We start from the raw sequence: 14318 nt of genomic DNA, 5'->3' as shown, positions 1-14318 counted from the left end.
ACTCGGATCCAGCTGTCATAGACATGAAAGCAAACCAAAGGAAGCGGCCAACTAAGTGCTGACCCGTTTTTGGCTTTGTTGAGGGTCATCGAGTGGTCAAACCATGCGCTTCACACTGAGCCTAACCTGTTTTTGACCTCATCCCTTTCTTTGCAAATACTGAAAGCTAAAATCCTTTCATATAGCTCTTATAGTCTATGTGTCCATGGGATGATTTCAAATAGATCTAAGGTTTTGGTCCAGATGTCTGCTTTCGAAAGTTCATTTAGCTTAAAATGTGGTTTGAAGTGCTTATTGTTAGAATTCCAAAATGGATTTGTAAAGGAAAAGAGGAGTGAAATTGCTCATTCTTGAAAACATTTGACACTAATAAGGAAATAACTGACAAATAATGAAAAGAAAATGCCCATCTTTATCTACATTTCAAAAACAAACTATTTTCCATCTTCTTATGCATAGCACTTCCACTACACCAAGTTTTCCCACTATTTCATTGGAGTTGCTTAGAAGTAACTGTCCTCAATTTTTTTCCATCTCTTAAGGTAATGAAATCTGATTTTGACTTCTCAGTCACCAGCCATAAATCTCTAATCTAACCCTCAGGGTCACCTAGGTGTACATCTTCATCTTCTGTCTCCTAGTCTTACCTTGATCTCCAATCTGTCACATCCTCTCTCATTAAAACTTCTCCCTTTATTTTTTGAGTTCTTAACTCTAACTACCTAGCATAGGTCAAGCTTTCTTATCATCTCGCTTTGGCAATTCCCAGTCGTAAAAGTACTTCGGTGCTTTCATGGAAATCCTTCTCGGTTTTCACTTTTAATTCCTTTTGATCTTCATTCCCACAGATTGTGATTACTCTTGCCATGGAAAAAAAACCTCAAGGCCAATCTGTACAATTTTTCAGCTTCCTCATGAGAATGTGTGACGGCTTGGTATTCCTCCCTTGTCATCTCATTCTTTTGTCATTTCTGTGTTTTCTATTCATAGACCAAAGTTTCTGGATTACTTATTGGCTGACTGTTTGAAGGTTTCAGGGTACAACTCCAAAAACATATGTTTTTTTTTGTTTTGTTTTGTTTTTTTTTTTTTGTTCTTACAAGACTGGGATGTACTCTCTGAAGGTTAAAAAAAATACCAGTAATAATGTTCTCTGCCTGTTTTGAGCATGTATTCAGCTGACAAAGGGTTCCAGGCATGAATTTCCTATCCAGGAAGCTCCTTGTGAGCTGAAGAAATGTCAGCTTGCATAGGAGGACGTTTGTATAATCCTGAACAGATGCATGTGATAGTTTTCATATGATAAAAGTTTAGGTTTTTAGTATTTGCAGTACATATGTGGTTACTAGTTCTGGGAATTGATGTGGAACATACTCCAATAATAATTAGTTGATTTATGTTAGTTGAATTATTTAATTAACATTATATACTGGATAGTTGTAAATGTTTGATCACCTAATGTCCCAATCATTACAATCGTTCATTAATGCCCAATCAGCAATGAAGCTCATACAGTAGCATTTGGGCTTTACTATATGTATTTGTATGGCTCCACACAACCTCCAACACACAATATTAATGTAACATGACTGTTAATAAGTTTCAAAGCTGGGCAAGCTTCAAAGTTTAGAACAGCCCATTGTTTCTTTTCCTAAAGTCATTCCTTATGACAACACATCACATTACCCGCCTTGACACAAACCGCCTCTGAAGTCTCACTTCCAAGTGACAGAAACCCATCAGAGGCTCTGACTTCACATAATAATCACAAACAAGTTAGATTTCTTGCAATTTGTCGCCTGTCGGGCACAGGCACATCAAGGGCGAAGTTGCATTTCGGCGAAGCGCTATGACCGTGAGCGATGAGTGCGCTTGTGAATAACTAAGCCACTGATTTGGGGCGACACCTCCTTGATTGGTACAAATAGGGGTGGGTGGCCCCTTCCTACCATGTCTCCTGACCTCCCTTTTACAAAGGGGCTCATGGGGCTGTGGTTCTTGCCCACTAGCTTCTTCGCCTGTGTTCTTCCATGGGAGTCAGGTGAAAAGGTTAATGGATTCAGTGCTGTAGAGCAGTGCAGCAGATCCCTTATGGTGGTCGCACCAGGGCTCAGAGAACATGTGGAGGGGGAGTTAGGCAGCATGTTGATGCAAGAACGGAGAAGGAGATATGCTTCAGGGTGGTTTTGCTGCCCTCGTCAGATCAACTGTGTTTATTACAATTATGTCTTTTGGGTGGCAAGACAACACACAACTATGATGCTATGTACTTGAGGCTCCCTGTGGTAGCTTTTTGTAGTTAGATCAAATGCAGTGTTCAGATCTTACACCCAAAATTCTTCAAAGTTTTAGTGTCTGAGTGACAGCTGAGGAGTTGCTGTAAATTATGCTGCTCCAGTAGGTCAGCTTTGCATAATCCTCCTAAAGAGAATCTCAACCTTTCAGTGTGTGTGTGTGTGTGTGTGTGTGTGTGTGTGTGTGCAGAACAGCCTCCAGACGCTCCATCTGAACACCCCAAGAGACATGCTGGAAGCCAAATTCAGTGACTAGAAGCACCAGCCAAATCCCAAGTTTGTCTCTTACATGCTCACACAAGCTGTTCTTGCTGGAGTGGCCCTGCATTACCCATCCAACCTGCTCTGGCGAGGAAATCCCATTTAGCGTCTGCATAATGATGCAATGAACAAGCAACATACTGTAGCCATCAATCGACTAAGGAACAGAAATATCAGGAGATGTGTTACACAGCTGAGCATCAGTGAGGAGGCTTGTTAGAAGCAAGCTCTATACACATATCCACTAGAAATACAGCAGCTCATACTCCTTTTTTTGGTAATTTTTACGTCATTCCTTTTTCTTCTTTTTCCCCTTAGCTTGGGAAATGACAAGTGCTCTGTTCCCATCATGCTCTCTGAGGGCCTGCGGAACAGATGCAGTGCAGTTGGACAGCTTTGTTATCCTTTATTTATCGTGCCAAGCCAGGTTGATTGACAAGATGGGACATCAGAAGTTCCACTTAGAGCCAAATGGATTAGAGGAAAGCCTTCGTGAAAGATAAAACAGAGTGAGACAACATAACAAGCTGTTTACTGAGCCACAATAAAAGGTGTCTCTTACTGTGTTGTAACTGGGTTCATTGTCAGAACATTGCGACATTTTTTTTTTTCATTTGCTCTGATATCATTCGCTTTATTTGAAGTGAATGATATATATGCTTGTATATATACAAGCAGCAGACATATCGGTGGGCGTCATGATTCCTCAAGGTTACACACATGTACAGTTGGCCCTTTCCAGCTGTATAAATAAATGATTGTTTTTTGAAGAAAACACAAAAAGTTTTTATAATTTGTTATTTTGTTTATAGATCTTATTTTTCTCATTTAGTACCTCCCTTCAGAAGATACATAAGTTATTTACATGTTTCCCAGGAGACAAAATAACAATTTACACCAATCATCCTGTTCATAAGTTTACATCCCCCAGGCTCTTAATGTATTGTGTCACCTTCTTGAGCATCAGTGAATGTTTACACCTTTTGTAATAGTCGTGTACGAGTCCCTCAGTCATCCTCAGTGTGAAAAGATGGTTCTCAACACCATATAGCCACTGCTGGTAAAGGGTCAAATATGCAGAAGATGCTGGAAAAGTAAAGAATGTGCAGGACCTGGAGGATTTTTCTGAAGAAATAACTGTCAGTTTAACTGCTCAGGACAAACAATGGACCCATGAACAACTATCACAAAACATAAAAACAGTCACTGATCATCCAGGTAACGACACACAGTATTAAGAATCAAGCTTATGTAACCTTTTGAACTGGTTCATTTGTGTAAATTCAGTTATTATTGTGTCTTGTGAACTATATGTAAACATCTGTTATGTGAAATAGCTTATTCAGGGCAGTATTAAAGCAAAATGCAATTTTAATTATCCCTGTTTTTTTTTTTTTTAAATTATTAACATTTTGCAGATTCTGCAAGAGGTATGTAAATATATGAGCACTACTTTTCCATAACAGCAGAAATGATAGTAATATTGTAATATTGATATATAGTATATAGTAATATTGTATAGTAATACTGGCTGTAATTCAAATCATAGCTTTATATTAATGTGCTTGTTCTAATATCTTATCATTTCTATGGTAACAGGTCATACACTGGCACTTGTATGGTGGACGGTCCACATAAAATAAGTTATAATGAAAAAAACTCAATAAATCATTGTTGACATTGTGAAATGTTCTGTAAGGAGATATTTATTTAACATTTATGGAAGGAGTCTCCAGTGTCAGCGCTTTGTAACAGTCGGTAAGTTTTCCACCATGGGAAAGTCTTCAGGACAAATGAGTTTGCACTTTCTGGTTTCTCGGTAACCTGACAACCTTTGGGTTTTTTTTTTTTTGTTTGCTTGTTTGTTTGTCTTATTAACTCAGGAGAGAGGAAAAAAGAGGATGTTGAGGGAACAATTGTTTATAGCTGCTATAACAGAAGTGATAACAGAACTAACTTGTCTTGTGGACATTCCACCACATTAAACGAAACTATAAACAGTAAAAAAGTATGACTCTTTGTCCTTCAATAATAAAATTCTGTCATTCAAAAATAACAAAAAAAATGTAAGAGTTGGCAAAATACTGTGGTTTATATGAGGAATAAAAAAATTGGGACATGCTGTTATTGGTAAATAATCAACTTTGGACTGCTAACATTAACTCTGCTTCACTTCAGGCCACATCATTCCACCATGCTGTTGATAGTTGTCCTATAATAGCAGGCCCCATCATTTTTTATTCCTTATATAGCAGATTTTCTAATCCACTCCAGTGAAATAACTTTATTAGTGCTTATTAGAGGGTCTTAATGAAACCACTGACATTGTGGATGGTGATTGGTGGTATGACTAATAATAATAATATTAATAATAATAATAATATGTATACTAGAGCCTTTCTCACACTCAAAGCTGCAATCTCAAAAAGCACAAAAAAATGTCAGTTTAGTGTTACAGTCAGCATGGTTTTGCCAGTCAGAGTCCATTTCATGGCTGATGCAACCATGCCTCCCATATACCACACCAGCCTCAAATGGCATGCTGCAGAGCAACAGAGCCATATAAAGCAATCAGGCAGCAAATGCCCAGGTACACTATAATGCCAGGGTGGCTATGAGTTGGCTCATACCACAGAAAAAAGAGACCAATCAAATTGAAGAGAGAGAGGAAGCTCAGCAGATCCTCCAGACAGACACAGAGAGAACCTCCTTGCCAATGTGAACAGCAGCTGAGACTGCAGAATGGATTCCAGACTGCAGAACAACCTGGCTTTGTGTTCAACTTCTTCCTGATACCTGGTAGATATGGTTTTATTTCAGAAGACCAACACCAAGAAAATGCTCAGCTTTAGCCTTTCAGAGCTGAAGAAACAGACTCAACCAGAGATCAAACCAACATTCAGCTTGCTTGTACACTCAAGCTCACGTCGCATTCAAAAACATCCATACTAGTAGATATAGTACATACAGTCAACTGCAGTATTATTGGCCCTTTATGAAATAACATATTCCATTTCTAACAATTGCAGTATAAAGTATCTGTGAATACTACATTTATTTACAGTATATGGGCAGTGGTGGCTTGATGGTTAAGCTCTGGGTTACTGGTCGGAAAGTCGGGGGTTCAAGCCCCAGCGCTGCCAAGCTGCCACTGTTGGGCCCTTGAGCAAGGCCCTTAACCCTCTCTGCTCCAGGGGCGCTCTATCATGGCTGACCCTGTGCTCTGACCCCAGCTTCCTGACATGCTGGAGTATGCAAAGAAAAGAATTTCACTGTGAATATGTATATGTTATCAATTAAGACTCATTATATGAACAGTCTGCTTCAAAAGTGTTGGCAACTTTCAAGAAAAGGTGCGTTAAGAATGTGCATTCTTTCATGCGGTTTCACACAATTCATCATGTGTGATCACGTGGCACCCTACAGACACGAATTTAAATTAATTTGTTGTGCTTCACACAATAACCCCCAGGTGGCGTATGGAACAACATACTGTAGCTGAAGACATGGTACAACAAAAAAAAAGGAATTTGTGGTTGGTTAGATTTTTAAAAAAAATATTACGTATGGTTCACATAAAAATATTACATTTCTCATCAAAACTTATGCCAAACCTAATTTAAACAAGTTTCTAATTACAAGATTAAATTTTACAAAGCAAGCATAATCGAGTCAGGTAATACAGGTACAATAACTATAGTATTTAAATTAACGTGACAACAATGTGTGTGCTAGAATAGCGAAGTGGTAACGTCCTTCGCAGGATCCTTTGTCCTTTGACGCGCATTTTTCAGTGGCCACATCTGTTCTGGGAAGGCTGATGTGGGGTTAGGAGGCCTGGAGTGCAGTCAGTGTTCTACTTCATACAACACAATGGATGTTCAGTGGGGTTGATGGCAGGGTTTTGTGTAGGCCACTCAAGTTCTTCTACACCAAGTTTGGCAAACCGTAGGCCTTGCTTTGTGTACAGGGGCGCTGTCATGCTAGAACAGGTTTGGGCCCCTTCATTACAAATGTCAGCAAAGGAAAATATTAAAGCTACAGCATGCAAAGACATCTTATACAATTGTGTGCTTCAATTTTGTGGCAGCAGTTTAGGGAAGGGAAGACAAACAGACCTTTGGCCATCCCTGGCCAAATCCATATTTTGTTGATTTTTGAAGCAAAAAGAATTTAAAAGCACACTGGGTAGAAAAGCAAAGCAAAATCCCCAAATTACATCAAAGACCTGCAGGAAGTTTTACCTGACACAGAAGCAGTGGTTCCTGCACAAACATGATCTGCATGGAAGAGTCATCAGAAGGAAACCTTACCTGTGACCTTATCACAAAGTCTACATCTGAATTATACAAAACAACATCAGGATAAGTCAGAGGCATTTTGGAAATGTGTGCTGTGGACTGGTGAAGTAAAAATTAACTCTTTGGTAACAATCAACAAATGTATGTTTGGAGAAAGCAGCGTTTGATGAAACAAAAAAACCTTGCCATCTGTTAAGCATAGAGATGGATCTGTTATGCTCTAGGGTTGTGTGGGAACTCATCTGTTGTTATTTTCTAATTGTCCACCCGGCTCAATCCCATCTATCAAGTACCATATCCAGCAGTCCTGTGATCATAACCTGACACTGATAAGTGTTAAAGAACTATAAGCACACATTATGTATGGAAAAAAAGAGTGGAACACCTGTTCGGGATGTTACCCCTCCTTGCCAGCAGAGGTTGCACTCTCCTGAAGTATTGCACCATCTGAGTCCAATTTCCTGTTCACATTCCCCTTTCATGTACTGTATATAAGCTCATACTTTTCAGTATCACCTTGCAAAGACTCACCAGGTCACTTGTTGTGTATGCACTTAAAGTGTCTAGACATTTTGCTTGTTCGTCTGATTCCTCTATGGATTATCCTCAGGTTTTGTCATTTTGACCCCTGTTTGCTCTATCATTTGGGGATTTGGACAGTGTTCCGCTTCTGTCAATAAAGCCTTCCTGCATAAGGATCCAAGACATTCTCCTGAGTCTCCTAACACCATTGTTATGTAATTTGTATACACCATATCACTCTCATTGCTGTGCTGAGAATAGTCCACTATCCAAATAACATCTGGTCAATGCTGACAAATTGTGCAATAGGGCTACATTAATTAACTTAGGTTTTTTTGATGTTTGTTTGTTTGGTTTTTTTTTTGTTTTTTTGTTTTTTATAAAGGAAGAAGGACTTTAGTTCTAAATGTACTTTTTAATTGTTATTTACACTGTAACTTTGTCTATTGTGATGTAATATTCTCTACCTCCATGTTTTTTTTCTCATTTTTATAATTAAAAACTACAAATGTCTAAAATTATCATGTATTCATATACAAAAATACATATTTTGTCATATTGTCCTAGTATCGCATTATCATATGTTCTAGCCACAGTGCATTTTGCGACTTCCTGGACTCACATGATAATACTCTTAGTGTTGGGAGGTATGATGATTCAGAAAGGCAGCATCTGTGATAATAATAAAATAACTTTATTTATGGAGAACATTTCATGTATACTGTATATGCACTCCTAAGTGCTTTAGAATATGTTTAAAAAAAATTTAAATAATAATTTTAAATAAAAAAAAACAGGAATCACGATTAAAATAGACTACATAATAAAAGTGATGTAAATAAGAAACAATACAATATCAGCATGCTAAAATAACCCGAAGTGTTGAAAAAAGAACATGTTAAATATACTTTCTTTCATGAGTTTAAGCTCTGAGCTAAATTTAAATTCCCAGCTGCATTTTAAATGCATTTGTTCAACAACAGTAATTGGCTCTAAATATCGATTGGACTGCACTGCAAAAGAAGGATTACAGTAAAGTATCTGTGAATATACAACAGTTTATTGGCTGTTTTTTCAACCAGTATTTATTTGCTGTACTAATTGAGCAAGATGGTTTTCTTTCACAGTGCAGGACTGAAGTCTTTATACTGACAGACAAACAGATACAGAGAGCAGGGAGGGAAGGATAGCAATGGAGAAAATTGAGTCATTTAATTCCTATTTGTTTTTGTTTTTTTTTTTGTTTGTTTTTTTTTTGTAATCGAAACAACACACTGTGTTCTCCTTGTGTGGTACAGTATATATACAGTTTCTCCTCCTGAGGACCACAGCTGAACACAAGCAATTATTATTTCAGGTCTGTGGCAGTATTCGCTTGATATTCCAGTGTGTTTGAAGGCATGAGATTAATCAGAGGAAAGAGAGAGAGAGAGAGTGAGAGAGAGAGAGAGAGAGCATAAAAAGCGCCAGCCGGCCCTCCAGACTGACAAAGTGTTCAAATTTATGGAGGATCTATTCTCCCCACACACTCTCTGTTAGTTAAACCAGGAGAAAGGTCTTGATTTCCCTGGAGAACACAGGGACGAACACACACACACTCAGACACAGAGAGAGAGAGAGAGAGAGAGAGAGAGAGAGAGAGAGAGTCAGAGCAGTCCATTTCATCTCTGCATACAAGACATGGTCTACATTGAGGATGAATCCTTTCATGACTGTAAAGTGAATTGAATTTGATCAACTGGTTAAACTTTATGAATTTTACAATACTGTGGACATCCGTGCTAAACAATTACTTTACATAGACATGGTCAGGGACTGATTTGGCATTTCTGAGGCCCCAAGCATAGTTATGGCTAGGGTTGCCAATGAAAGACGTTTGAGTTCATTGTAATTCCGGACTAGTTCCTGTTTTTAACCTTGTGCCAATTCGCACCAGGTCTACATATTTGCACAGTGTGCCCTGCCATTTTTTTCATGCTGTCTTAAATGGATGTGACCAGGTGCGGACTAGCCATTGGGAAGTTTGGGAATTTTCCCGGTGGGACGGTCTTTTTTTCCCAACCCTGGCATTACATAGCCTATATACAGATATTCAATAGGTCATCTTGAATAGTGTGCTTTGTGTGATACAGTGTGAATATAATGTTCTTTATGTGAATTTTGCTGTAAATTTAGTGTGCTTTGTGTGAATATGTAGTGTGGATATGGGGAGGCTGTGGCTCAGGTGATAGAGCAGGTTGTCCACAAATCGTAGGGGTGTCGGATCGATTCCCAGCCCACGTGACTCCACATACCGAAGTGTCCTTGGGCAAGACACTGAATCCAAAGTTGCTCAGTGCTCAGTGGCAAGCTAGCACCTTGCATGCCATTGGTGTGTGAGTGTGTGTGTGAATGGGTGAATGAGATACAGTGAACCGCTAAGGTTAAAAAAGCGCTATATAAGTGCAGACCACTTACCATGAGTATAATGTGCTACTGTGGAGTAGAGTAGTAGAGTCTGCTGGTTCTAATTTAGTTCTGTGTTTAAACACTGTTGAGTGTTTTGCAATATTTTAATTAATTCTGATTTTAAAAAAATTAGGCTGTCAAGTTAGGTGTCAGGTGATCATTACATTAATTCTACTTTGAATTTTTGCTTTGTGTACACACAAAGTTTTACATATTAGATTAACACAAACAATACAAATGAACAGGTTGTGTGTGTGTGTGTGTGTTTTGTTTTGTTTTTATTAATGAATCGTTGATCGAGAAACATGTTGTGTCAGTTCGAATTTAGTGTATCGAATTGGGGCCGCTTGACAGCAAATTCCCAGTCTGCTTTTTGTGGCCAAGTTGCTTTTTGTTACTGATTCAAGAGTAAAATCTACCGCAGCTATGAGCAAATGAGCAAGCGAATAAACTACCCAATTTCTGTGTATTTTCTCTCTGTTTTTAATTTTCATGTGCTATATGTCGACAGTAAACTGAGGGATTTATATGAACTGTCACACAATTTCACATTGATGTTGTTAGTCAACATTTCTGGTCAAAGTGCAGAGTCATCAGAAAGACCACCTCAGCTTAGAATTAATTGCTGTGACCTCAAAGCTTCGGGAGAATAACAGTAAGACTAACGACTTTTTCATCTGTCAATCTAGTAGTAATGTCCAGCACCTTCTCCTCAACAGACGTTTCCATGAGAGCAGAGTATTTTTGTGAATTTTTTCTTAACAAAAGATCGAAAGGATTAAACAATAAAGACCATTTTTCACAGCCTTCCTTGCTCATATTTACCAAGGGTGCCAATATTAGTGGAGGGCTCTGATATAGATAGATAGTTTTGTTTTGTTTTTTAATTTACATTTTGAAAAACATATCTCTACACATACTGTTAGTATAGTTTTCAGTTTGTGCATGCTTCTTCTGTTTGCAAGAATTTGAGTAAGCATGGGTTATATTATAGCATTACCTTATTACCTGTTATAATTATATACAATATTGCTTCAGACCATTAAGAGCCCACAGACAGAAAATACAGAAAAGACACACACACTGCTATTCACCCATGTAATGATGAATTGTAAGCAATGCAATGTGCATAAAGATGTCATCATTTCTTTTTTTTTTTTAAATAAAAATATTTATGGTTAAACCATTGAAACTATAGACTATACCATAATTACAATGAAAATAAACAAAAATAAAACGTATTTATGAGCTCTGCACCATCAATCATTTACAATGCATGTTTAAATAGATGATTGTTCTGTGCATGCTTCTCCACATGTGTGTAATGGACATCCAGTGAGTTTTTGTGATTAGTTAATATTTTCCAAGCCACCCACAAAGGCAAATCACACAAAGTAATCAATGGTTGAACCGTGATGTTTAACAATGAATCAATTTTCCTGATTTGTCGCCCTGTGATTATTATAATATGCGTTGCTTGCAATTGAAAAAATAAGCAAATGTGCATGTGGAAATTATGAAGTCTGTCATTTTAGTGATCTCATCATTGAGTAATTTAATAATTAAAAAAAAAAAAACTGTTATCAAATATTCAGGTCAAATATTGCAGAGCGATCAGCAGGTGGGGCTCAATCCCTCTGTATGAACATGGATCACATGACCAGCAAACTAGGACCTCTGATCATGTTTGGCTTGAGTTTGTTTACTTTCTGTTTGAAACCATGCAAACTTTTGAATAATTTTTTACCATTTTGTGCTGATTTTCGAAAGAGAAACACATACACGAGACTTAAGATACAAAATGCACACATTTATTTAAAATACTTAATAATAACAACAAATAAATATAATATATAACGATTTAAATACTGGCTCTAAGTAAATAAAATGATGGCCTAAAGTGATGGCCTACTTCAGGCCTGTAAAACATTCAGTGCTCATTGTAATCCTGCAACAGCCTTTTCTGTGAAACATCTGTGTTTGACAGTTCATGGAAGCGTTATCGTCCTCGGGTCATCCAGCTGGAGTTTACAGACAGACACTGAAAGGAGGCTGGATGTCAGCATTCCCACTGGATTGTGTTGGTCACATGACCACAAAGATTCCTGGAGTTTCACCAATCTTCAGTAACTCACTGCTGACTTACTGTGGTTGTGTTTTCAATTTTTACTGCAGTGTTTCTGGAAATTCCACATTCAGACATCTTGATAGTGGCTCTCCTGCCATCTTTGTTTATCCTGTTCAAACAACAGATGTTATTTAACATTTTGTAAATGCAAGAACATTAGCTAAGTTTTTATAACGACACAAAAAGGTACATCACTAACAGGTGTTTCTACTAAAATCATGCATGTTAATTATGACCTTGCTCTTTTTGGCATTCTGTTGAATCTATTCCCAGCATGCACTACTTATTGTTACTTCCCTCTTGAATCAGGAGTGTTAAATTAAAGAAGGCACAAAGATCCCAAAATGTACAAATGACATAAAGGCTCTCTCATGAAGTCAATTTTACACAAAATCCTGAATGAGAAACTGAAAGTAGGATGTCCTGTACCTGTTCCAGCATTGCTGAAGGTATTCGCCCTGATATATATTTGGGCTAATACAGCGTCGTTCTTTCTCATTTGTCTTTGCATTTACAGTCTTCAGTGTCAGTCTAAAAACAAGCAACAACAAATCATACTGTATTAGCAATGTGGCCACATTTCTGCCCAAATAGTTAAAATCAGTCAAATATGAAAACTACTATAAATTAACCAGTAACAATAGTTACAAGAGTTATAAACAGTACACACAAGAGGAATATAAGCTGATATGATGCCTGATACAGTACAATTCCAACTATCAGTATTTTAGGACACTCACATGATCTCGGTGGCTTTGCAGCGGGATCTTGGTGCAGTGATGGAGAACCCGTCGATATTTTTCCATCTAGAAGGCTTAGAGGACGTGATCTGACATCTGCATCTGTCCGGTACTGACTGAGCTGTGAGGCAGAGATACAGATTAATGCACACAAGAAGCAAGGCTATACCTAAATAGCATGTTATAAGGCAAAATTTGTTTTATATTGATGCTCTTTACTTGCCTTCTTTAAATGCATAATCATTTCAACATAATAAGATTACCATTATTTTCACATCTACTGCTACATTTTTCTAGTTATATGTGGTAATTTGCCAACAAATCCAAATCATTCCAAATATTAAATTCAACACAAAATGAGTCAAATCATTGCAGACTTACCATCGCTATGTTGGAGACAAAGGACCACAACCAGCAAAAAGCTGACAGCGTGAGTTAGAAAAGTCATGTTAATGCAGGATTAAAAAGAAAGAAATGGAAGTCCAGCTGTCTAGTGCTCTAGTTGAAGAGTGAGTAACAGTAATGTGAGTAGAAGAGGACAACTTTCGCTCTTATATATCCCAGTGGTGGGATTTCCACAAGAGGCACGCCCCTTATTGGAAAACAAGTGATACTTTTAGACTGGAATTTCCAGGCATGCTCAGTAGGATTGGAATGCATTAAGGGAGAGTAATAGGAAGGGAAATGGGGATGTCAAGGGGGCTTAGGGGCTGATTATGTGTTTTGCACAAGAAATTACCGTGTTCATGACTGTGTTCTAGTGGATTTAAAGAGTTTACTCCACTACCATTAATTGAGTTGGTAAAATGCTTATATACAGACACTCTTAATTAGAAGGCAGAACACAATCCCAAGTATGAAGTTGGTGGTCAAATTCCCAAACAACAAGAAAAAATTAATAGCAAAATAAAAGATTAAATATGGAAATAATTTAACAAGCAGTAAAATCAGACATTAAATATATATTTTTTAGATTATTTATTCTTAGATTATTTAACATTTTGTTTTAAATGCTGATATATCTAAATAATCATTTAACGTTTTAATTATTTAATTATGCATTATTTTCTATTTCTTTTATATTGGCACACTCATCTCTGCATCTCTTCACAATCAGACAGGATTCCAAGTAGAACTCTTTCAGAAAGTGAAAAACATTTAACTATCCAAAGACCCCTAGAATTAACCCAAAATAATCAATTTTTTCTTAAAGTTAGAGTCAGAGGTGGGCATTACTTAAATAATTACACTTATAGTTAATATCTGTTAAGGATTATTTTTTAGAATATGTACTTTACCTGATTATAATTGAATTACTATTTGTGCTCTTGATGGAATATTTTTTTTAATGAAATTTGATGTTTCAATTACTGGTGGGCACAGTATCTCCAGGGTTGGGGGCTCGAATCCCGCCTCTGCCCTGTGTGCATAGAGATTGCATGTTCTCCCTGTGCTTCAGGGGTTCCCTCCGGGTACTCTGGCTTCCTCCCCCAGGCCATAAACATGTGTTGTAGGCTGATTGGCATTCCCAAATTGTCCATAGTGTGTGTACGATTGTGCCCTGCAATGGGTTGGCACCCTGTCCAGGGTGTCCCCTGTCTCCTGTCCCAAGTACCCTGGGATA

The 14318-nt window shown here is 37.7% G+C and overlaps 1 protein-coding gene across 1 annotated transcript; it reads right to left on the bottom strand.

Moving 5' to 3' along the window:
• Positions 1–11615: 11615 nt before the first annotated feature.
• cxcl18b (chemokine (C-X-C motif) ligand 18b) lies at positions 11616–13234 on the bottom strand. The gene is made up of 4 exons (XM_053615588.1): positions 13076–13234; positions 12695–12815; positions 12384–12485; positions 11616–12063 (listed from the first exon to the last, which is right to left on the bottom strand). The coding sequence occupies exons 1-4, from the start codon at positions 13140–13142 to the stop codon at positions 11958–11960; spliced, it is 396 nt and encodes a 131-aa protein (XP_053471563.1). The 5' UTR covers positions 13143–13234; the 3' UTR covers positions 11616–11957.
• Positions 13235–14318: the final 1084 nt, after the last annotated feature.

Source organism: Ictalurus furcatus, chromosome 26 (genome assembly GCF_023375685.1).
Source record: "Ictalurus furcatus strain D&B chromosome 26, Billie_1.0, whole genome shotgun sequence".
NCBI lineage: Eukaryota > Metazoa > Chordata > Actinopteri > Siluriformes > Ictaluridae > Ictalurus > Ictalurus furcatus.
The sequence above is the reverse complement of the archived record's forward strand: the minus strand, read 5'-3'. Positions and strand labels throughout refer to the sequence as shown.